This window comes from Onychostoma macrolepis, chromosome 03 (assembly GCF_012432095.1).
Source record: "Onychostoma macrolepis isolate SWU-2019 chromosome 03, ASM1243209v1, whole genome shotgun sequence".
Taxonomy (NCBI): domain Eukaryota; kingdom Metazoa; phylum Chordata; class Actinopteri; order Cypriniformes; family Cyprinidae; genus Onychostoma; species Onychostoma macrolepis.
The window spans coordinates 36,413,053-36,436,734 of record NC_081157.1 but is presented as its reverse complement, the minus strand read 5'-3'; the positions used below and the strand labels follow the sequence as shown (position 1 = coordinate 36,436,734).

The 23,682-nt window shown below is 35.7% G+C and overlaps 2 protein-coding genes and 1 long non-coding RNA gene across 4 annotated transcripts; 2 read left to right on the top strand and 1 right to left on the bottom strand.

Moving 5' to 3' along the window:
- Positions 1–1,174: 1,174 nt before the first annotated feature.
- On the bottom strand, positions 1,175–17,091 carry LOC131537835 (uncharacterized). Of its 2 annotated transcripts, none has more exons than XR_009270401.1 (5): positions 16,951–17,091; positions 16,063–16,194; positions 3,440–3,475; positions 2,134–2,244; positions 1,175–1,610 (listed from the first exon to the last, which is right to left on the bottom strand). It is a non-coding gene; the product is annotated as an uncharacterized LOC131537835 (long non-coding RNA). The 2 variants fall into 2 exon arrangements; XR_009270400.1 differs by having other exon boundaries at positions 16,086–16,194.
- On the top strand, positions 9,349–13,391 carry LOC131537834 (myosin light chain kinase, smooth muscle-like). The gene is made up of 3 exons (XM_058771511.1): positions 9,349–9,631; positions 12,769–12,918; positions 13,237–13,391. The coding sequence occupies exons 1-3, from the start codon at positions 9,448–9,450 to the stop codon at positions 13,389–13,391; spliced, it is 489 nt and encodes a 162-aa protein (XP_058627494.1). The 5' UTR covers positions 9,349–9,447.
- Positions 13,812–23,369, top strand: mylk5 (myosin, light chain kinase 5). Its single transcript, XM_058771510.1, has 14 exons — positions 13,812–14,073; positions 14,548–14,583; positions 16,083–16,210; positions 16,283–16,436; positions 16,949–17,257; positions 18,279–18,378; positions 18,800–19,003; positions 19,149–19,366; positions 20,020–20,143; positions 20,237–20,389; positions 20,478–20,610; positions 22,033–22,117; positions 22,338–22,460; positions 22,545–23,369. The coding sequence occupies exons 1-14, from the start codon at positions 13,956–13,958 to the stop codon at positions 22,748–22,750; spliced, it is 2,091 nt and encodes a 696-aa protein (XP_058627493.1). The 5' UTR covers positions 13,812–13,955; the 3' UTR covers positions 22,751–23,369.
- Positions 23,370–23,682: the final 313 nt, after the last annotated feature.

Here is a 23,682-nt window from a genome sequence, read left to right as displayed (position 1 = left end):
TCAATAAAACTTTTAGCCTCCTCTAAATCATACAGATTCTTTTTTTTTTTTGCTGACTTCTCAGAAAATCAGAGATAGTTGTTATACTGTTGACAGCTCAACCGTGCTTTCAAATCTGTGCAGAAGGTATTCATGTCTCTCTAAAGATACTCCTGCAGAGTCTGTCATCACTTTCATTCTTCTTGTGGCAGATGCCTTGATCCCTCAGGGGAGACGAGAGAGATGTAGGTTAGATAGAGCATATGTACCAGATTAGTTACAGGTGATATAAGTGTGTCTTATGACACTGAACACAGATGATATAAATGGTAATGTGTTGGTGTGAATAGAAAATAATGAATCCCTGTGTGCCTTTTTGATTGTATTATTATTATTATTATATGGCTTTCTGTGCTTCCTTCAAATTGCAATACACTCCCAATTCTCTCTCTCCCTCTCTCTTGCTCAGATGAAAGTAGGGAATGCAGTGAGCCAGTGGTCAAGTATAGAGCACTGGTCTGACTGCACTCTATGAATTTAGCTGGCTCAGTGACAGCTTATATCCTGTGTCTGTGTCTCTGTGTGTGTGTGTGTGTGTGTGTGTGTGTGTGTGTGTGTGTGTGTGTGTGTGTGTGTGTGTGTGTGTGTGTGTGTGTGTGTGTGTGTGTGTGTGTGTGTGTGTGTGTGCGTGAGATGGCTGACTTGCCTAGGGGCTTGATTTTTGAGTATGGTTCAAGTTGATGACAATCCCTGTTTGCCTTTCCTACCAAAGAAGGAGGTGGAGGAAAGCATAAATGCAACAACGAAACAATGGAGTAATAAAAAGTTGGAGTGGAGGGTAAAGTGCGCTTTCCATGATGGGTTTGTGCGATCGGTTGAGATGATAATGTGGAAAATTCAGCAATACTGAGCTCTTTTCCCACTATATATTTTGTCCAGGATAAACAAGAAGCAAAATTATGTGGAGAACAAAAGACTGTTGAACAGAACATACAGCCTTTAACTTTCAGGCCAATAATAGCAATAACAGCAGCCAATCAACACTTTCTTTGTTAACATTGGTTGATAGAAATACAACTGTTCATTCTTCATGTTAGCTCGAGTCCATTATTAACAGATACAACTTTAAATGAATAATGGATTAATAAATGATGAAAATATCATTAACTTTATAAGTATTTTTAATGTTAGTTCATGTTAGCTCAGGTCCATTAAATAACATTAACAAATACAACTTTTGATTTTAACAATGTATTAATAAATGTTGAAATTTACATTGACTAAAATGAATAAATGCTTTCATGTATTTTTCATTATTAGTTCATGTTAATGTTAACAACTGGAGTCTTATTTTAATGTGTTACCAAACTTTCTTTTTAACTTTACCACTGGGTTAATTTGTACACACTATAAGTTCAAAATGATACCAGATTCCAAAACAATACTTAGGCGTATCTATTTGATTTGTGTTCTTTAGTTCTTCCTGTTGTAACAGAAGTGGAGGAATACTGAGTGAATTGGCTCCATGCTGTTGGCATGTGTTACAATTGTTGATGGTTTGCCAAAGTAGAAGCTTTAGTTAATACTGATCTTCACTCTTCCCAGACTTCCACTGTCTTCACTCACATCTTCTGTAAGAGACACATGCAGGTCAAAGCATTTTCTCAGAACTTCTTCACTCTAACAGGTTTGAGAATGCAGACGTTTTTAAACATGTAATGCTATGATGCACGCTATATGTGAGAGCAGACATAAAGGAGAAACTAGACAAAACTAACATTTATCAGCTTAATAGAGAGAGAAAAACTATGTTGGGTTTAGATTTTCTGATGTATGCATGCGCATGTGTGTGTGTGTGTGTGTGTGTGTGTGTGTGTGTGTTCACTCTTTTTTATGCTTGTTGAATTAAATAGCCTTTATCTCCTCCACTGGGACATGAAGGGACAAGCTAAATAGTGGGCAGAGGAATGCTAACCATCAGATCACATACTGATTATATCACACACACACACACACATAGGAAGTTTAGATTTCACAAGACATTTTGAATTATGTTGTCTGTTCAAGAATCTTTATTTCTTTAAATATCTCAGTGTATGAAGGCATGTGGTGGACACACAGTATTGTTTCCCAGCCACTGACCACTTTACTGACCTTCTATCAGCATCCCTCCATCTTTCCACTAACAGGAAGAAGTTTGTTTTCCTGTTTCCACCTTCCTCTGTGAGAATTACTTCCTGTGCAGAAATGGATTTGTTGAGGCGTCTGTGACACAGAGAAACTGACATTACTGTTCAGTATTTAAGTGTGTGACCACATGTCTTCTTTTGTGGGGAAAGAAATAAGAAAGACATTAAAAGAAGTTTTTTACATCAATGATGCATTAAACTAATTAAAAAGTGACAGTAAAGATAATTATATTGTTTCAGAAATATTTATTTTTCAAATTAATGCTGTTATTTGAACTATCATCAAAGAATCCTCAAAAATACATCACTGTTTCCACAAAAAATATATAATATATCATTTAATATATTATAATATATAATATTAGCGTACTTCTAAATACGAATTTCAATGATACATTAAATGCAGGAGAAATATTTCCAGTTTTGAAAAATTCTAGAAATCATACCTGTATGTGTCTAGTGCATGTGTGCTAGCTTACATCTATGCATGCATATTTATCTTTTTCTTAAAGTAAGCCTGGGTCTGTGGGTGGATTTGCCAAAGGGAAGAATTGAGGAGTCTGTGTGTGTGTGTGTGTGTGTGTGTGTGGCAACAACAACTTCTGCTACCAGCTGCTGTTCAGAAAAGTGACGACAGCTGTGTTATGACTGTGTGCCTGTGTGTGATGGCTATTTACAGAGCAGGACACCCAGAGAGGATAATGATGGCCTTCTGTGTGAGCTTGCATGTTTGAGAGCAAAAGATTGGGACTGGCAACAAATTGAGATGGACCGGAACGGATATTGAGAGATTACAGTGGATGATTCAGTGCCGGATGCCAAGTGTGTAGAAACGACCGTTGGTTACAAAAATTGCATGACTGTATTTATTTTTGCATCCCATGTCAACTTCATAACCTCAAAGTAAACTTCAAAGTAAATCACTGAACATCTACACTAAAACTTCAATTCAGTTGATGCCTTAATTTTTTAAGTATAATCAAATTTTCTATACAAGTCATTTCAACTTTAGTTCAATTAAAAAAACAAAGCTGAATCTCATGTTTAAAAAAAGTGTAAATTGATAAAAGTAATTGACAAATTGTGATTGAGTTAAAGTAATGAAAAAAAATGTGGTTGACTTTTTTTCTTTTTTTGACAAACATTTTAATTTTAAGTAGGTTTTGTGCAATGCATTAATCTAGAAACAGATGAAAGACAGAAATAACTTTATTTGACTTGTTAAAGGGATAGTCCATCCAAAAATGACCATTCTGTTATCACACACTCACCCTCATGTCAGTCCAAACCTGCATAACTTCTTTCTTCTGCAAATCACAAAAGAGGTTATCATTATAAATGTCTCATTGTTCTTTTTGTCCATACAATGATAGTCAATAGATAGTAAATTATGACAATTTTCATATGGATGAACTATCGCTTCAAAAATAGAGAATTTGTTAAGATACGAAGCTTACATGCACAAATGCAGTTTTCTGGATGGTGCCTCTAGAAATGCTTGTCGTTTCATTGGTCAAGTTGCGGTAATCATGCTCTTTTGCACAAACAGTGATAGTTAGCTGTGAAAGCTGGATGGCAGTTTGGTGTGAAGTGCCTGTATTTGTATGAAACGCTTCTTCGTGACGTGACTGTGTTGCGTTGTGGATATACGGCCTGTAGCCTGGTGTGAGCTGACCCGGGGTGGTGGTTTGGGCTTGGGGTGGAGCTGTAATGTGAATCCTATCTCCCTCTCCTCAGGTAATGAGTTACAGCTCTGGCTCCTGACAGGCGAGTCGTTTTGCGTCAGGGCTTTAATAGAGGCCTTTAAAATGGCTCATCCTTAGGAATTTACAATCCCATTCCCACCCACACATGCTTGCTGAGAGGAGAGGAGGAGAGACAAGGTGGCTAGCGTATAGTCGCGTTGTCCCGACAGAGAGCCAAGCGGAAATATACCGCTGTAGGCAAAATGACGGAAGCGAGAGCAGTGTGCGAGTTCGACTAAGAAAAAGAGAGAGTGAGGGGGAGTTTTGCCGTTTTTGCCTTTGTCGTCTGTATGTCTGTGTGTATGTGTGTGTGTAAAGTTGATGGGCTGTACATTTGCTCTGTAATTTCTCCCTCCCAGAGTAATCACTTCCATCTGGGACCTGCCCAGAGAGAGGCCCCAGATTGGAGGTAAGAGTTAGTCTCACACACACACAGCATTACAGTATGAGTTTCTACTCTCAGATCTCTGAAAACTAGTTCAGTCAGACTGCTTGATTAAATGAGAGCTCATGCTTTAGTTATAGGAAATGCGTGAACTCAAAGACAAGAAGAGGGAGAAAGATAAAGAAAAAACAAGTTTGTGTAACAGGAAGTGAGTACGGGGGGGAGGGGGGGAATCCATGCAACTGCCTGAAGACATCCATGAAACAACTGTAGCAAACATGTAAAATGATATGAAGGTCCCGCTTACTGTACTTACAGTAGAGTTAACATAGAAACACTGGCATCTGCTGGCCACTGTTATTATCACTTTCTCAAGTCTCTTTAAGTCCAAAGAGGCACCATACCCAAAAATGGCTATTATCTTTAACTCAAACTTCAAACAAAACTATTAAAAAAAAATGTGTTAAATTAAATTAACCTGAAATAAAATTTTACATATAAACATAAGATGAAAGGCTTAATGATAATTTAATGAAATTAGAAATTTTGCCTTGGCAACTAAAGTAATAATTGTAATTGTAAAAAATGAAACTGAAATAAAAATACATTAAACCTAAAAGGTAATGTAAAAAATTACAAAAGCCTTAACAAAATGTAAATGAAAATTGAAAAATATTAATAAAACTATAAATATTACTAAAATAAGACTGCAAACTTTTCATTATGTCTTAGCAAGTTCATATTCATCATTTGCTATTAATCAGATTAAAAAAACAAAACAGAATTACACTGAAATATGTTTTTCCGTTATTAGTTTGATGGTCTCGCTGTATGGAAAAACATTTTTTTTTTTTTTAAATACAAATTTTCTATATTTTTCTTAAAGATATTATATATATCATGCTGTTTAAATAAATGCTGTTTGAAACAGTCTTATATGGAGTTTATCAGGTCATGTCAATTTCCCAGAAGTGTTTCATGTTTTAACCCCCATCTAAAGAAAATCAAAGCAACGTCAAAATGATCAAACAGGAAATCTTTGTGTACTGGATTCCATATACCACAGGAAACCATACAAGTAAATATACAACATTGCTTTGTGTTGAATATGTCACTGAAGTGTTGAAACTTTGAGAGAATAAGAGAAACTTCAATAGGAGCATTTTCAACACATGCCGACAGCTGTTGAGAATTACAGCGATTTGTATTTTAGCCAGACTCTGAGGAAACATATGAAAATATAACTAAATGCACAAATTAAATAAACCACAATAAATCACTGACTATTCTACACAGATCTGCTTCAATATAATGACTGCATGTCACGTCACCATTTTTCTATGGCCTTCAGAGTCATGAATCCTCAAAAGTGTTTTGTTGTTCAGTCATGGACAGATTCTGACAGATTTGTTTCATTCATCCTTATTTATTTACGCTGGCTATACCTACCTATCCAAGCAGGAGCCGGTTTTCAGCCCACATACACCTGAAAAGTCAATAAAAGCTACGGGAGAGACAATGATGCTCATGACAATATGGGAGCCCACAGGTGTGTGTCAGATAACTCTGCTGAAGAACTACATTAGAGTTACTTCAACTTTCATTCAGGTCACAGGCCTTTGACACACACTGTCAGACATTTTCACACTTCATTCCTCATTCTTTCCACTAGAGTGTGCAAAAATCTCAGTAGCAATATTTCAAGTTGTTGTTTTTTAAATGTTATATCATTTGTTTATGGCAACTACTGAAGTCCACTATCTTTATTAGAACATATTTAATATTTATTTCACAAAACACTCAGTTCAATAGTTATTTTTGGTCCAATAATAAATTATGTCTACAAGCACTAACGTTGTTTCCATGCTTTCTTTTTTTAACATTGAGATTATTATTATTGTTAGTAGTAGTAGTATTATAAATAATAATAATAATAATAATACTTATTATTGTTATTATTATTATTATTAATAATACTACTAACAATAGTACTTATTATTATAATAAGTATAAATATACTTGTTGTTATTGTTATTATTATTATTAATAATAATAATAATTATTATTATTATTAAATAGTAATTGTGCTTGTTCATCTTACTTTTGAGGCTGTCACTTTACTACTTTTTGGAAACGTAAAGGAAATCCTCCACATGTGACTTATAAGTCAAATATTTATTTGTCAGATGCTTTGTTTTTTGTTTCCAGTTATTCATGGTTGTTTTCCAGGATCTTCCTGTCTACATTCCTGCCATAAGAACATTAACAGACCTTTGATGGTTTGATTGTGCACTACCTCCTTAAACAGTTAACGGATCACTTCACTCGCTTCCAAAAAAAAAAAAAAAAAAGCTGTGGGACTTCCTCTAGCTCCTGGCAAGCAAATATTTCAGTCATTTTACTGTAACTTTAACAAACATTTATTTTTAGTCTCAGTTACATGTACTGTTAAACTGTTATTCTGCATTATTGATTCCAAATGAGTCAGAGTCTGTTCACACGTTCAAGGTCTTTAGTGGGATGTTTGGGTTTCTCTGTGGACTGGCATGTCCAAAGCAAACAGCTCCTCATCACACACACCACTGCACACACACACAAAGATGAGAACGGGAGTTTTGTTCAGTTTACCTATCTGATTTTCACACTGATTTTTGTTCATTACACTCCTTCAAAATATTTGGTGTGCATACAGTTCAAATGCTGTTTATATACAAGTTACTCCTTAGGATCTTTTGATTCTCTGACCTAATGGCTGGTTCACATCGACCGAACATCACCAGTAGTTCAGACTGTCTTAAGTTGCCTGTTTGGAAACATAACTGTCATTTTCACACTGACTCAATATAACCCAGTAACCACTGCAATGTTTGTTAGAATGAACTTGCATTTACATGCCATACCTGATACAAATGCCAAGTTCTGTCATGAAACTCTAGATGGTGCAGGCTGATGGGTCGTTAACACAAACTGATGATATTCTCAGCGTTAAACTACTTGGCACAAGCTGATTGGTTCATGTTGCATACGTAGCCAATGAGCTTACTGCTTTACATTTAAATGGATTGTCAGCATTCACTAGAGCAGCTCGCAGCGCGCTTTTAGAGTTCTTCTGAAACCCTCCACCTCCCCAGCTCCACCTGTATAGATCTGCTACAAGTTATTAGATGTGCTATTTGTGCAGCAGCAGTACGTCTTAAATACTCACAGCACTGTATCGGCGTATGCACTGGCAGTAGCAAGTTCCTGTACTTGCTTTTCAGCAGCAGCAGAAACAATAATCATCAAACTTGATCCTGGAGGGCCGGTGTCCTGCAGAGTTTAGCTCCAACTTGCCTCAACACACCTGCCTGGAAGTTTCCAGTATACCTAGTAAGACAGTGATTAGCTGCTTCAGGTGTGTTTGATTAGGGTTGGAGCTAAACTCTGCAGGACACCGGCCCTCTAGGACCGAACTTGGTGAGCCCTGATCTACAACAACAGCAATAACCAACAGCAGCAGCAGCAGCAGCAGCATATAGCAGATCTATTTCGCAAAGACCAAATACATTAACATTGTCATATCCATTAACATACTTAAATCTTCAAAGAGTTGTCATGACATAAATGTACATAACTGATCAATAAAACTACCTCCAGAGCAGTCAAACAACCACAGTACTGTTCAAAACTTTAGGGTCAGTACAATTTTTTTAAAGAAATTATTTTGACCAAGTGACGGTAAGGACATTAACAAGACCAAAGGATTTTTATTTCAAATAAATTAAGTTCTTTTGAACTTTCTTTTCAAAAAATGTGTCATGGTTTCTTCAAAGATATTAAGCAGCACAACTTTTTAATATTGATAATATGAAGTGTTTCTTGAGCAGCAAATCAGCATATTAGAATGATTTCTGAAGAACACTGAAGACTAGAGTAATGGCTGGCTGCATTGTCATCACAGGAATAAATTACATTTGAAAATATATCAAAATAGAAAACAATCATATGAAAGTGTAATAATATTTTACAATGTTACCATTTTTACGGCATTTTTAATCAAATCAATGCAACCTTGCTGAGCATAAGAGACGTCTGCCAAAAACATTTGAAAAATTACGGACCCCAAACTTTTGAACCGTTTCTATCTTCAAATGTGACCCTGGACCACAAAACCAGTCTTAAGTGTCAATTTTTCGAAAATTGAGATGTATACATCATCTGAAAGCTGACTAATTAAGCTTTCCATTGATGTATGGGTTGTTAGGATCGGACAATATTTGGCCGAGATACAACTATTTGAAAATCTGGAATCTGAGGGTGCTAAATATAAAATATAAAATATAAATATTGAGAAAATCGCCTTTAAAGTTGTCCAAATGAAGTTCTTAGCAATGCATATTACTAATCCAAAATGAAGTTTGTATACATTTACGTATAAAACGCATAGAAATTTACAAAATATCTTCATGGAACATGATCTTTACTTAATGTCCTAATGATTTTTGGCATAAAATAATTTTTTTTAATTTTGACCCATACAATGTATTTTTGGCTATTGCTACAAATATACCCCAGCGACTTAAGACTGGTTTTGTGGTCCAGGGTCACAAATGTACTTATACATGCAGGCTCAGTGAGTCCAGTGAGACTCTTTTTTTCTTTTATTGGGAAAACAGAACAACCAAAGTTCAACTGATAACATGACAGCAATTAGAGAGGGAAAAGGAATGGGGAATGCCTGACCTTTGATTCAGTATCTTTGTCTCCCTTTTCACACAAACATCCAAATAAACATCACTGACACGACACAAAATAGTTTACTTTTCAGAATCACTAGTAAATATAACATACACTCGCTCTCTCTTATCACCACTTCTCTTTCTCTTTTACCACAGTCACAGTATGTGTGAAAAGAAACTGTGTTAAAGATGTACGGTGAAATGTTGTGATAGTTGCGGGTGGGGTTTGTGACAAGGCGCTGAGTCGAACCCAGCAAGAGGACAGTGTTCTGCAGACCGATTGAATGAGGCTTCAGTCGCGGGGAGGAGCCAGAAACTAAAGAGATGCAGAGAACAGCTCAGGACAGAGGACATGTGTGCATAGCAGAGACTCAGAGACACAGGAAAGGACGAGCCACCTGATAAGAAAGCTGGGAAATGACTTGGATTTTATGAAACTGGTTATACTGATAGGAGAAATGAGTATTGCTGATGGGAAGACACGTTATGTGTCCACTTTCAGGATACAGCTGTCAAGCTCCCAGTCAAAGGGGGCCAACGGACAAGTGTCCCAACCCGCACACATCCCCACAATCACCACAGCTGTGAGGAAGCCTGGAGAGACATCCAATGCAGGCAAGTCTGGACATTTCTTGCTGCTACACACAGGTGTTTGTGAGTGTGTGTCTGTCAGTATTTGCATACTCGAGAGAGTCTATTTGTGTTTGTATATGCAAGCCGGTTGGATTCTTGTCTGTAAATACTTGTTGAGGTTAACATGGTCTGTACTTGCGGTTAAATACCTGATCTCTTCAGGAAGCATTGTTCTTAAAACAAGCCCTCTCAAAGAGTTGTCATGGTTAATAATCAGTGTTCATGCAGCAGACATCAGAGAATGACAGGCACTTTGTTTTTCGCTTTCACTGCATTTGGATAATAATCAAGTGATAGAAGAGTTCAGTGTATAACTGCATTCAGCCAGATTTAGACGGGGAAATCCTGAACATACTTATGTTTGACGTCCCTATGGTTTGTTTACACCAGATGATATGCCTGAATGGATTTGTTTTTTATCAGGCTGATGTCTGATATTTTAGGATCCAAAAATGCTTTTAGTTTTATTTTGTGATACCTCAAGGATCTATTTGTACTTGATCTAATCCAGGGATTCTCAACCGTTTTCATTTTATTGATTGTGCAATTGTGCAAAACAATATCCAAAGGCCTCTCATATAAACTATAATCATTTTTTCTGGTATGTCTTGCTGTAGATATGACAAAGCCACTTTGATCTCGTTTTTGTATTAACAGAAATGGGGAATTCATTAACCACATTTATTCTTGTGACTGCAGACGTATCAAGAAATGTATATTAAATTAAAAACAAAAAAGTTCAACAGTTGTTGAGAGGAATAATTGAAGAGTTCAGATGTGTTGTCTGAAATTTTCATCTAAAATTAGGAGTTTTAGCAGGCTCCTCTGTTTAGGTTCAGCTATTTTACTCCAATGGCAATGTTTTACAGGCCATTTTCTATATGATTAAAGTGAAATAACTGAACATAAACATTTCAAAAAAAAAAATTTCAGACGGCACTTAGAGGCTTTTGCATCTGAACTGATTTGACATGTTTTCTTTTATCATTTTAAAATTTAAAGAATTAGAATAAAGAATAAGAATGAGAATTTAATAATAATTGTAAAAAATAATAAGATTTTTAAGAAAGTAGATTATTTTAATGTAAAAATAATCCTTGTTGACGACCACTGATTTAACCCATACAACATTTTGTTGTTGTAACTTAATTTGTCAGGTTTTTTATTTAGATTAAAACTTTTTGAAAAACATGTACGACATAACAGGTCGTATAGATGTTGCAACATGAAGCACATTTAGGTTATCTAAAAAAGCATTTTAATTTCTTCTTCATTTTACATCATTAATTTACTTTGTTTAAGAGGAAATGTTCCCAAACTTAAAGCTTTCTGTGTATTTACAGGTTTAAATGGGGGGGGGGGGGGGGGTCACATTTTTAAAGTGGTCTCAGACTTTGGAACCCCACTGTATCTTATCTGTCTCAGGATGCAAATTACTGACCAGGCAAGAGGTCACTATTGGCAGGAAATTCCTTCCTTGCTAATTTGAACAGCAGGCTTTTGTTTTGTTTTCTGCACCGGTTTGTGTGGGACATGTATGTTTGATGCTAGTGCTCTATTCTAACTGCACAGTTACAACACTGCAGTTCCTTCCTTTCATTTCTTAGATCTTATCACCTGATACATGACAGCAGAAGTACAAAGAATGAAACTTAAAACGTTTCAGTTTGTTCTTCATAGAACTGGAGTCACCATTTTATTTTTCCGATGCAGTGAGTTGCCAGAACAACCAGTTAAAAAAAAAAAAAAAAAATCCTTGTTTGCATGAACAAACAAGGATTACATGGTTACATTAGGCCAGGGCAAAAGACAGCAAATCATGTGATCTACCAGGTCAGTGAGAACAAAAGTGTTTGGTCCAATGTTGATACAGCAAAGAGGACTAGAATGACTTGTTTCTTGACCTGAAATTACATGTCATACATCCCTTAGCTGAATGAGATTAAGAAGACCACATCAATTATGTGTACATGAGACAGCATCACAAATATAAAAGGGGCCGGTCACATTTTATAGTTACTAAACACAAATGCTTATGGGGTTAATTATATTATACAAGGCTCCGCCCCCACAGCCCTGAATGAAAGGTAACTTGCAGTATTTTAAACAGAAACAGGTTTGTTGGAGGAGTGTCAGATGAGATCACAGTTTAGCTCAAGCCTGTGGTCTGATTTCAATCCGCTCTTTTGAGTCACAATTAACTTTTGTTAGTTATGTTCAACTTTTGTTATAATAATTGCTTTGTTTAATTTTCTCATGATAAATTTTATTGCTTTTTGTCATTTTTACGTGGTGTTTCTAGACAGAAGGTGTGACAGCGAGGATGTTGAAACATACAACAGCTATTTACAAACACATCTCTTCAGCTGCTCTCTTCATTTATATGAGCCTTGGCTCTTCCTGTGTGAACTTATTGTTAAACACTATACAAGTCTATGATTCACAAATCCATATAAATATATTATTTGCTATTGCAAAAATAATCATCATCGTCATCACCATAAGATTTAAAAGGTATTAAAACCATGCCCATATATTAAGGTTTTAAATTAATTTACTAAATAAATACCTAGTAAACATAATAACATGATTATTATTAATGCTTAAAACATGCTGACAACAATGTGCAGCATTATATTTAAGCAATATCACTTGTATGTGTGATCCTGCTTTTATGCAAGAGCTCAATAAACAAGTAATATTGAGAAACTTACATTTTAGACAAAGTATTGCCAAGTATTTTGTATATTTTTGCTCCCTCGATGAAAAATCTACCGAATGAAGCAACAGAGTCTCTCTGTTCCTGGTGTTCCTCACTTTAATTTGCTCAATTAGGTCTGCTCTCTTGATTGCTCAACACAAATTTCTCCTTATGGAGATAATAAATGATGATGTTGAGAGGTAGAGTAAACAATTCAATGATTCAATCATAGAATCATTTCGTTCCTCAAGAAATGAGTGTGTTGGAAGGAATCAGCTTAATGAATAATTTAACGACTCATTCATAAAGACAGCACTTTGTTGCCTCCTACTGTGATTCGAAATTCAAAAACCATACTTCATTGTAGTATAATAAATATATACGACTAATCTCATTCTGCTTTCTTCTGTCAAGCTAGTGAGTAGTAAACACAGCCATACTAGTGATCTGTATCCACCCCTTTTCACTGAGCCCCTTGAGGACTGTATAGTGGATGAAGGAAATGACATCGCACTGAAAGGGACTATCACAGGGAACCAGCCAATAAGTGTTTCCTGGCTTCATAATGGCGAGTTCAGTTTTTTCTTTATATTGATTTTGCTGAGTGAGAATACTTTTACTATAGATATATGACTCAATATATAAATATGTGTTTGTATGCACATTTGCTATGATTTCATATGCAGCGTCCTTCTACTGGAGTTTGTCATTTAAATTGTTCAATAAAATTAAAATAAAAGGAGTCCCACACATTTCAATTACAAACAAACAAACGTTATTTTCAAGTTTTTAAAACTTTGGTAATTCCATCTCTTCTTAATGCCACAAATTCACTCCTTTTCCTTTGTCTCCCTCTTTCTGTCCATTTGTACCACAACCGTTTCAGGTGAGCCTGTGCTGTTTGGAAAATCCTCATTAGTGGGAGGAGTGGTGACTTTGATAGTTAGGGAATGTCTCCCAGAGGATGCTGGGGCTTATACATGTGTGGCTGAAAACACAGCAGGAAAAACATCCAGCAGCGCAGCGGTGTGTGAGAGGTAAATATGAACTCAAATTCAACATACATATGGGGCCATACACTTTTAAAAAATAAAGGTGCTTAAAAGGTTCTTCACAGCGATGCCATAGAAAAAAACATTTTTGGTTCCACAAAGAACCGTTCAGTCAAAGAACCATCTCTTTCTTACCTTTTTATAATCTGAAGAACCTTCTTTCGTCACAAAGAACCTTTTGTGAAACAGAAAGGTTCTTCAGATGTTCTTTATGGAACCATTTAGACAAAAAAGGGTTCTTCTATGGCATCATGAAGCACCTTTATTTTTAAGTGTGTTACATTACTAGCACGATGCAGGTGTTTCTGTTTACGTCATATACAGACATGTCAATTGACAGGGTTATCAATGTTAATTTCCTTGTCTAATGTCATTCTCTCGCTCTCTCTCTCTCTCTCTCTGATTTAATTATTTACTTCCCGTTTGCTCCTCATGCAACCACACCATATGAACCGAATCAACTGCAGACTATGAAGCAATCATTGGGATCCGTAACAATATTGCCAACACATCTCACTCTCATCCTAATTCCTCTCATCCTCACACTCCTGACATGCTAAGCGGGGTCTTAAACGCATCTCAGAACGTCCGAGATGGCATCAGTGTTTTTAAAGGCCCACAGTCACCTCAGACAGGAAGTCCTATAACATGCTCTCCAGCACTCAAGAGAGGTATGTCACAAACAATGGCCCTACCCACAAAGTAATCTCATGCATTTAAGTATAGGAAATATCATTTAATACACGGAACATTTTTGTTCCTCCCAAAATCCCATATCGCTGTCATTAGGGTGGTGTCACTTGCTAATACTGTTTTATTTAAAATCTAATTACTCCATGTAATTATTACACATAGTTTATGCATTAGTTTATGTATTATAGAATAAGCTCTGTACAAAAATATAGAAATAATAAATGTGCAAATATAAAAAGAGCATTTCCTGACTGATTGACATGGTTTTGTTTTGTTGGGCATTTCCTCTTTAATCTGTTGAATATTTTTCTTAGACACACACACACACACCTGATCACTTGACTCCTCCCTTATATGATAGGCAAAGTTTATGTTATCTCTTGCATGCACTTTAACACAAAAGCACCCACACAGACAGCTGATTCTTTACATATTTGTGTGTGTTTTTACAGAGGTGCTTGTCAAAAGAAGGAGCAGCTCAGGTACAGGTAAGACCATAATCATGGCTGTCCTGCACTTCTACTTTTGCTCTTTTTTAGATCCTTGACTCGAAATATTTACTTGTTCTTGTCCTTCATACTGTAACTTAATAGCTGACTTTTTTTGGACTCTTTCTAGTGATTCTCATTTCTTGAAGGCCATGTGATCCATAGCCTTCCACACCCACACCTTCTTTACTTTATATTTTAATAACACCATGTTTTTAATGCATTTTGTCTAGAATTGTGAGTTAAAGTATAACCACTGTGACCTGCTTCAAAAAGGAGTAATTTGCTCCGAGCAGTCTGTGTTTTACTCCGCTGATCTTGGCTTCCAGATTGTCTGGCTCCTTCAGAGTCTGTTAGAGTTGTATACAGTAAAACAGGAAACAGTCTTTTGTGTCCTGACGACTAATGTTTACCTTAGAAATGACTTTATTCCCTTTAAACATTGTAATCCTTGTTGTCCAAAGAAATATTCTTCGAAAAACCTAACATTTAACATCAAATTGTGCTTTAGTTTAAATCCTTTGTGTGTGTATTTATAGCTTACAGAGAGATAAATACAATTTAATCTGCTCACACACCGATCAGACTGACGCATAAAAATAGGAATTTTTCAGATTATAAGCATCAAAACGTCACTTTAAGATGTTATCATATTTTCTTTGGTACTTCTGTTTGTAATTGGGCAAGGCATTTAAGCACTGAATGATGGTTGTTTTCTTTCAGTGATTTGATCTTTCATGTAAAACACACTGCTATCTGTGGTCAGTCTGTATTAATATAGGTCTGTTTAAAGACCATTAGCTGGTCAAGTTCAGCTGAGTGTGTTGATTTGAATAATTGCCATTTCAGTTTGGTTTTATATTTATCACATACACAGTATATGCTCCAGCCTTCCTGTAGCTCAAACAGAGCAAGGTGACAATGCCAAGGTCATGGGTTCAATTCCCAGGGAAAGCAATAACTGATAAAAAAAAAAAAAAACGATATCTTGAATGCAATGTAAATTGCTTTGGATAAAAGCATCTGCCAAATGCATAAATGTAAATGTAAATATGATCCCAGAGCTAATTCTTAATATCTGTACTGTATGAGAGAAGGAAAATGCCATTGGTTTTCTCTTGTTTAATGAAAAAGTAATGTTTTGTGTGAAAGCTAGAATAGTTTGAATGTACACTCCGATTATTTATAAATAAATAAACATTTTATATACAATTATATGTATTAAAAATTATTGTAATTAACTGAAGTTTTGAAGAAAATTCAGTTTATATTGTCCTATTTTCTTGAATTTTTATTCATCATTATGAATATAATATGATATAAACATACAGTCTTTTTTGAAAAATTCAGAGAAATTGATTACAACTTAATATTAAAATCGGTGAAGCAAAAACCTCCCTTTTCTCTTCATTTAACCTTTTTGTTGTCTAGACAAGATAAGTGAGACATTAAAGAGGTCTCATTTGTGATACTCAGCACCTGTGTTTTTGTGTTTACAGCACCTCCTCTGCAGTTTGTAGATCCATTAGATCGTCTGGAGGTACACATTGGAGAGACGGCCCGTTTGAAGTGTGTGTTCAAAGGCAGCTCTCCTGTAGCTTCTTGCTGGGTCTATAACAAAAAAGAGGTACATAAGAACACAACACAATCCAGACATTTTGCATTCTGTTTGTGTGTATAACGTTGTGTCTTTCTGAAGGTGGCGGAAAGCTCCAGGTTTCATATTGATTCCTGCAATGAAAGCAGTTCTCTAGTGATTTCTGAAGCCCTTCCTGATGACTCCGGACGTTACACAATATTCGTACGAGATCGCAAAAGTTCAGCCCAACACACAGTAACCCTGAATGTCATTGGTAAGGTCAGACAATCCTCAGCTGTTATTTGGGTCATGATGCTCATTTCTATTGCTCAGATCTGAGTTATTTGAAAATTCTATTTATATAGGCAATGACATACACATTTTATTGATTAGCATATTTTCAATTACTAAATTTGATATTTTTCTAAAATAAAAATGTAAAGTTCCATTCACACTAAGAATAATAACTATAAAGATAACTATAACAATAATCATATTAGCATCCACACCAATTCATATATTTAAAATTTTACCTAACATTGGTTAATTTCTTTGACATTTTAAATGAAAAGACACAGTTTGTGTCAAATGGATTAACCCTATATAATAAATATTCCTGGTATTCATGACTCAAAAATTCATGATATTTGTAAAAAAAGCGTTGAAAACCTAAAATAAATACATAAATAGTACACTCAACTGACATTTCTGGAATTACTGAATAAAACGTTGTGAAATGAAAACTGTATAACTATTTGATGATTGGTATGTTCGTGTTTTATCCAGACCTGCCTCAGCCTCCAGCCTCCTGTCCCGTGGCGTATCTCCTCTCCCCTCACTCTCTGGTTTTGTCCTGGTCTGGGCCGTCTTACGATGGCGGCAGTGCTGTGACGGGATACGTGGTGGAGGTTTGTGAAAGCCCAGGTGCGACTGACCAGTGGAGAGAGCTCACAGCCCAGTGCAAGAGCACCTCGTTCAGGGTGACCTCAGGACTCCAGCCTCAAGGAGAATACTGCTTCCGGGTCAGAGCCTATAACGCTGTGGGGGTCAGCGAACCCAGCCAAGAGTCCCAGCCAATCAGGATGGACAACCCAGGTGAGGTTGTTTTAAATTTTTTCTGAAATGTAATAAAAGTTTTAATGAGACAATAGTTCACCCAAAAATAAAAATTTGCTTAAAATGTATTCACCCTCAGGCCATCCAAGATGTAGAGGAATTTATTTCTTCATCAGAACAGATTTATAGAAATTTAGCATTGGATTACTTAATCACCAATGGATGCATTGCAGTGAATGGATGCCGTCAGAATGAGAGTCCAAACAGCTATAAAAACATCAGTAAATGTCTTGTAAAGCAAAAGGCTGCATGTTTGTAAGAAACAAATCCATCATTCAGATGTTTTTAACTTCAAACATTCGCTACAGGCTAAATGATGAGTCCTCTATTTTTTCAAATTGCTTCTTATCTCAATCAGCAGAGAAATATGCACAGATCTAGTACAGTTTACAAGCAAAAATAGTCCAAAACAGGACTAAGCAAATATGTCAGTGGATTTTGATGTGAAAGGACAAAAGGGAATGAACTTTTTTTTCACTGGAGGAAGCATTATTATGAATTATGGTTTAAAGTTAAAATGCCTTATTGATGGATTTGTTTCTTAGAAATACACAGCTTTTCACTTCACAACTTGTTCATTGATGAATTTGAATTATGTCAGTTACTTGTGGATTACTGTGATGTCTCTATCATTGGCGAGCAAGTGATGTAATGCTATATTTCTCAAAATATTTTCCATTGAAGAAACAAGCTCATCTTACATCTTGAATGGCCTGAGGGTAAATAGATGTTCAGCAAATTTTCATTTTTTGGTGAACTATTCCTCTAATGTATCTTTTATGTTAGATCAATTGCTCTTTATTATATTTGTTAATGCAGCACTCTATTTGATTATAATTTTAAGATAATCTCTTCCCACAATTTATGGGAACAAGTCTCAGCAACCAAATTGTAAACAGGAAGAACATGTTTAAAGTCATTACCAAAGGGTATGCAATCTAAGAGAGTTAGGCTTTGTGTTGAGGTCCCACGGTAAATGAAAGTATGTTGTCTTTCAAAGGAGAGTCCTGTGATGAGAAACCAGTGAAGTATGTGACTGTGACCATCAACACAGAGGATAAACTTACTGACCACTACAACATCCAGGAAAAACTCGGAGTGTAAGTATCCTTATCAAACACACATTTAGCAGGACTCAAAGCTCACGTTCACAGGACTTGTCAAGGATAACAAAACATGCATAAGTACATGTTCCAACAGGCATACATGCATCAAAAACAGAAAACAACCCCTATACTTGATTCTGATTTCCAGAAGAATGCAAAATACAACATGTTAGGGTAGGGTCATGTTTTGTAAATTTGGTTTGAAATGACTCATAACCTATAATTCATACTCTTCAGAGGTGATAAAAGAAATGTTTTCCTGAAAATACTGGTTTAAGGCTGAATATCAAATTCACTTAATTCTCAAGAACTGGATAAATAGGAAGTTAGGATATTGAGAAATAATGATTCGTTAAATATCGCATACTTTGAGTTTGTAAGCATAATTTCATGCTTGATTCTGAATGTTTCTCAGAGGGAAGTTTGGCCAGGTGTTTCGGATGACCCATAAGGAGACGGGCCATGTTTGTGCTGGAAAGTTCTACAAAGGTCGTCGGACAAAGGAGAGAGAGGCTGCGAGGAAAGAAGTAGAGCTAATGAATTTCCTACACCATCCAAAACTCGTGCAGTGTCTTGCCGCATATGATAACAAGGCTGAGATGGTCATGGTAATGGAATAGTGAGTATCTTGCATGTGGGTGTTTTGAAAGGTGCAATGTTTTTAGAAAAATGTTCAGAAATGAGAAATACCAACAGGTTCAATGCATTCACTTCAATAGTGTCATTATAATATTTTGGCACTTAATCTGTGTGTGCATGTGCAGTGTTGCTGGTGGGGAGCTGTTTGAGCGCATTGTAGATGATAGTTTTGAGCACACTGAAGTGTCCAGTGTGGGATACATGCGTCAGATTCTGGAGGGGATTCAGTACATGCACCAGCAAAACATTGTCCACCTGGACCTCAAACCTGAGAACATCGTCTGTGTGGACAGAACCGGGATCCAGATTAAAATCATTGACTTTGGACTCGCTAGCAAGCTGGGTACGAATGTACTGATGATAGTGTCAACACAACAACATATAGTATAATAAAATATAATAAAAATGTATAAATACGAAATATTAACATTGAATAAAATATATTACCACACTTAAATATTAGTAATATAATACATATAAAAATAATACAATAATAGAGTGCTTTTATAAGTAAAAGTTTGTGCACAATAACTGAAGGAACACATGATACCATGTTAATAACATGTTTATCTAGATTTGATCTGAATGATGGTATTATTACCATGGTATTTTTCATAGTATAATCTATGCAAATATTTCTATGGTAAAGTACCATGGTCTGCTGACACACAGAACTTTTTGTAAGGGATCTCAAAGTGAAATGTTTACAGGGTTATTATCGTTAACTAAAACTACAACTAAAACGAATACTTTTTTGTTGTTGTTCATTTAAATAAAGTTGAAATAAAATATAAATATTAGTTGAAAAGCTTAAACTTGACACAAATTACAACTAAAGTTAAACAACTAAAAATGAATACCTTAAAATAAATAAAAAACTAAAACTGAAAGAAAAATAAACTAAACCTAAACAGCAATATTAAAACTAATTCAAAATGCTAATAAAAGGTATAATAATATATACAAATAACAGTGGATGTTTGTTGTATACTTTAGATCCTAACACACCTGTGAAGGTGATGCACGGCACTCCAGAATTTGTTGCTCCAGAGGTCATCAACTATGAGCCCATCTGTCTGGCCACTGACATGTGGAGCATCGGGGTCATCTGCTACATCCTGTGAGTTCAAACACTGCCGGTCACTTAAGCTCTTGCTGCCCCCTTGTGGTGATAAATGCCACTACATTTTCTGAATCTGATTTTCTCTTGAAGGTTGAGCGGTGAATCTCCATTCCAGGGTGAAAGTGACTCTGAGACTCTGGCTCTTGTGACAGCAGCGCAGTGGGAGTTTGATGAGGAGAGCTTTGAAGATATCACCGACCTGGCAAAGGATTTCATTAGCTCTCTGCTCAGCAAAGATGTCAGGTACATTCATGTACTTCTATACTTTCCGTGCACACATCACACAAATGTAACACACACATTCATAACTCTGCGTTGAACTTTCTGACAGGCGCAGGATGTCATGTGAAGAAGCCTTGGCTCATTCCTGGTTGGAGTATACTTGTGTAGACAACAGCAGAAGCAGCACCAAAAACCTTTCCAAAAACAAGATGAAGAAATTCCTGACTAGGCAGAAGTGGAAGGTAATTCAGAAATGTGATGGGGGAAAAGAACACCTTATTACCAGACATCACTTATTTAACTAGCTTCATTTTTTTAGCATGGTTGTTACTTGTACACCTAGTCAAGAGAGTTTACACATATTTAATGAGTTTTCTACTCCAGTCGGAATAAGGCAATATTTCTTATTTTTAAAATATAATGTAATCGTATCAGTTTAATTGACATCCTGAGAAATAAAATCAGACACAATTGTATTTTTAGACAGCTAGCCTCGGCGTTGTGCGCATGCTCTTAAAGACTGGTTACTCGCTGCATATATTTGGTAGATCTCTGTATTAAGCCTACTGTATCCAGTTTAATACATAAGGCCTCTAAATTATCAACAAAACTTAGACGAAAAACGTTATACTCAATTGTCTACATGCCTTTTGCACTCTGATATTTCACACTTTTTTAGCAATTCACCATGTTCTTCACTGATCAGTCACTTTTGACCAATTCATTTGAACAACTGACCAGTGTTGGGCTCGTTACTCAAAGAATGTAATATATTACTCATTACTAGTTACTCCTTTCAAAAGTAATGTTGTTACTTTACTTATTACTTTCTGGAAACAGTAATTAGTTACACCACTAGTTACATTACATTTTCTTCACGCCCCACAGAAGTTGTAACTGTATCTTCCACATAAAATTCTTCTAGAATCCGCATTGGATCTCAGTCAGAAGTTATAACAAACACTCAATAGCGATTGATAGTGATATTCAAGTAGAAGTGTTGTATTAATCTCATTAATTGTCATGTGTAGCTTGAAGCTAATTGTAATTTTTCCGTTACCCATATACAATTTTATTTCATTATGTATTTTATCAAATCACAGAAGTTTGTAAGAAACATTTACATTTTCCAAAAAGATTTTTAATTATAGTAATATAATGTACCACATGCTGATCAGAGGGATGTAATGCCAGAGTAAAGTAAAGCCACAACTTACACAACAGTGTTCAGATCATCTTTTTTTCCTGACAAAATCAATATAATGCAATATTTCTATCTGCTGAATGTAAGCTTTTCCATATGCAAAGCTTGCCTGCTGCACTGGGGACATCACATGCATGTGCGAATCATGAAAAGTATGAAAATAAATCTAGGAATTATTTGATTGTTGGATTTTAAATCAGTAGGGTTGAGGCATCAAAAGTAACTAAGCTGTTTTATGGATGGTAACTGTAATATTATTACTGAAATCTTATTAGTAATTAGTTACACTTCTAGTTACTGCAAAAAGTAATATTATTACAGTAACTAAGTTACTAGTAACTAGTTACTGCCCAACACTTCAACTGACTCATAAGAGTCATATGTTCATTAATCAGACTCCAATGCATTGTTTTTGTGTGCACGTAAACTTCATTCTCTTCTTTTATGATTTTGTTTTTAGAAAACAGGCAAAGCTTTGCTGGCTCTGAAGAGGATGGCTATATTGTCTAAACCAGAGGCTTCTGCAAGCTTGAGCCCTGTGGATGGTAAGAAAGAAATCAAACACAAAAGAAAAATCAATGTGTTTCATGAACCGGTGTAAAACACCGTACCGCAGAATGTGGCCAAAATAGTTTGTGACTTGTGACATCTCTGACAACTGTAGCTTGTGATATGCCTTACTGAAAATGTCAAACACCTTTTTTATATAGTGACGGATGTTTTTACAGGTCAGTAATACATGTTTCCTGCTCTTTGTTGTTATAGAGACAGAGAAGGCACTGCAGTCTCTGGAGCTGAAGCTTCAGAGTAAACCTGAGTTCAGTAAGACTCCATCTGACCTGACTGTCCCGCAGGGCTCCAGCGCCCAGCTCTCCTGTCTCATCACAGGTCAGGACACACCGATGGATGTTCTCCACAGTACATCACGATGAGTCTCTCTTGAAATCACATCCTCTTCTCTCCATGTTTCAGGGTACCCTGACCCTGAGGTGGTCTGGCTGAAGGACGGTGAGCTGCAGGAGGAGTGTGTGCAGGTGGACTATGAGGAGGACGGTAGCTGTACTCTCACCTTAGAGAACGTCTCTCTGCACCACAGCGGCCTGTATTCCTGCAAAGCCACTAATGTACTCGGGGAGGCACTGTGCTCTGCTACTCTTACTGTCGAGCAGAAAGACTAACACATGAAATCATAATGGCATAAAAAATCATATAAATACACACACCAGACAGATTAAAATACACTGATGCAATCAATGCCAATATAATTATGAACTGAATGTTAAAACTGTAATAAAAAAAAATCTAATTGACGCTATTGTCATTTATTATTACTTATGTTTGTGATTAATGTTTATTTTTAGATTATTAATGGATTTCGGTTTAATATCATTGACTGTGAATAGTTTTTAGCACTGTATGATCTTATAATTATGCATATATTTACAAACAGCCTCATTTCAACCAGTGAGAGCCTAAATAGATTTAGTGAACTGTTTAAAGTCAGCATGAAATGAAAATTCACCTGTTTACAAATGCATAAGTATTTATATTATTATATATTAATATTGTTGTGAACATTTCATCCTTGCATATTTTTCTTTTTGCTTTGTAATATTTAATCAAAATGTCATAACTCTAACTTTTCAGTGAGAAGTCAAACTTATTTAGTCATTTGGTCCGCTTAAATCCACCCACAATCAACTGCAAGCTCATATAGGACCAAGTCCCAGCCCTATATATATATATATATATATATATATATATATATATATATATTTGTTTTTGTTTTTTTTGTTTTTTTCATAATCACAATACAGAAGAAAACATCTGACTCTACTTCTGTTTTATCATGATTTTAACATATGACAAAGGAAATCGAAGTGGCCCAGTCTTATTAATTTAAATACAGGGGAGTGAAGGTTGTGTCAACTTGCTTGAAATGCAATCCCAGTGAACTGAGACAACATTAAAATGTCAAATATCATCCTGCTATTAAAGTCCAAAAAGGCTGTTTGGAGACAGACTTTAGAAACACATTTGATAATAAAAATGCTGAATTGATAATAATAATAAAAACTGTATTTTATTGAAAAAAAATCTTTTGCATTCT

Excerpts from the sequence above, each read along its gene's own strand:
- LOC131537834 (XM_058771511.1), top strand. The coding sequence starts at position 9,448 with ATGAAACTGGTTATACTGATAGGAGAAATGAGTATTGCTGATGGGAAG. Across the intron at positions 9,632-12,768 it reads TGGAGAGACATCCAATGCAG|TGAGTAGTAAACACAGCCAT; the intron begins GCAAGTCTGGAC and ends CTGTCAAGCTAG. Across the intron at positions 12,919-13,236 it reads TGTTTCCTGGCTTCATAATG|GTGAGCCTGTGCTGTTTGGA; the intron begins GCGAGTTCAGTT and ends CAACCGTTTCAG.
- mylk5 (XM_058771510.1), top strand. The coding sequence starts at position 13,956 with ATGCTAAGCGGGGTCTTAAACGCATCTCAGAACGTCCGAGATGGCATC. Across the intron at positions 14,074-14,547 it reads CTCTCCAGCACTCAAGAGAG|AGGTGCTTGTCAAAAGAAGG; the intron begins GTATGTCACAAA and ends GTGTTTTTACAG. Across the intron at positions 14,584-16,082 it reads AAGGAGCAGCTCAGGTACAG|CACCTCCTCTGCAGTTTGTA; the intron begins GTAAGACCATAA and ends TTGTGTTTACAG.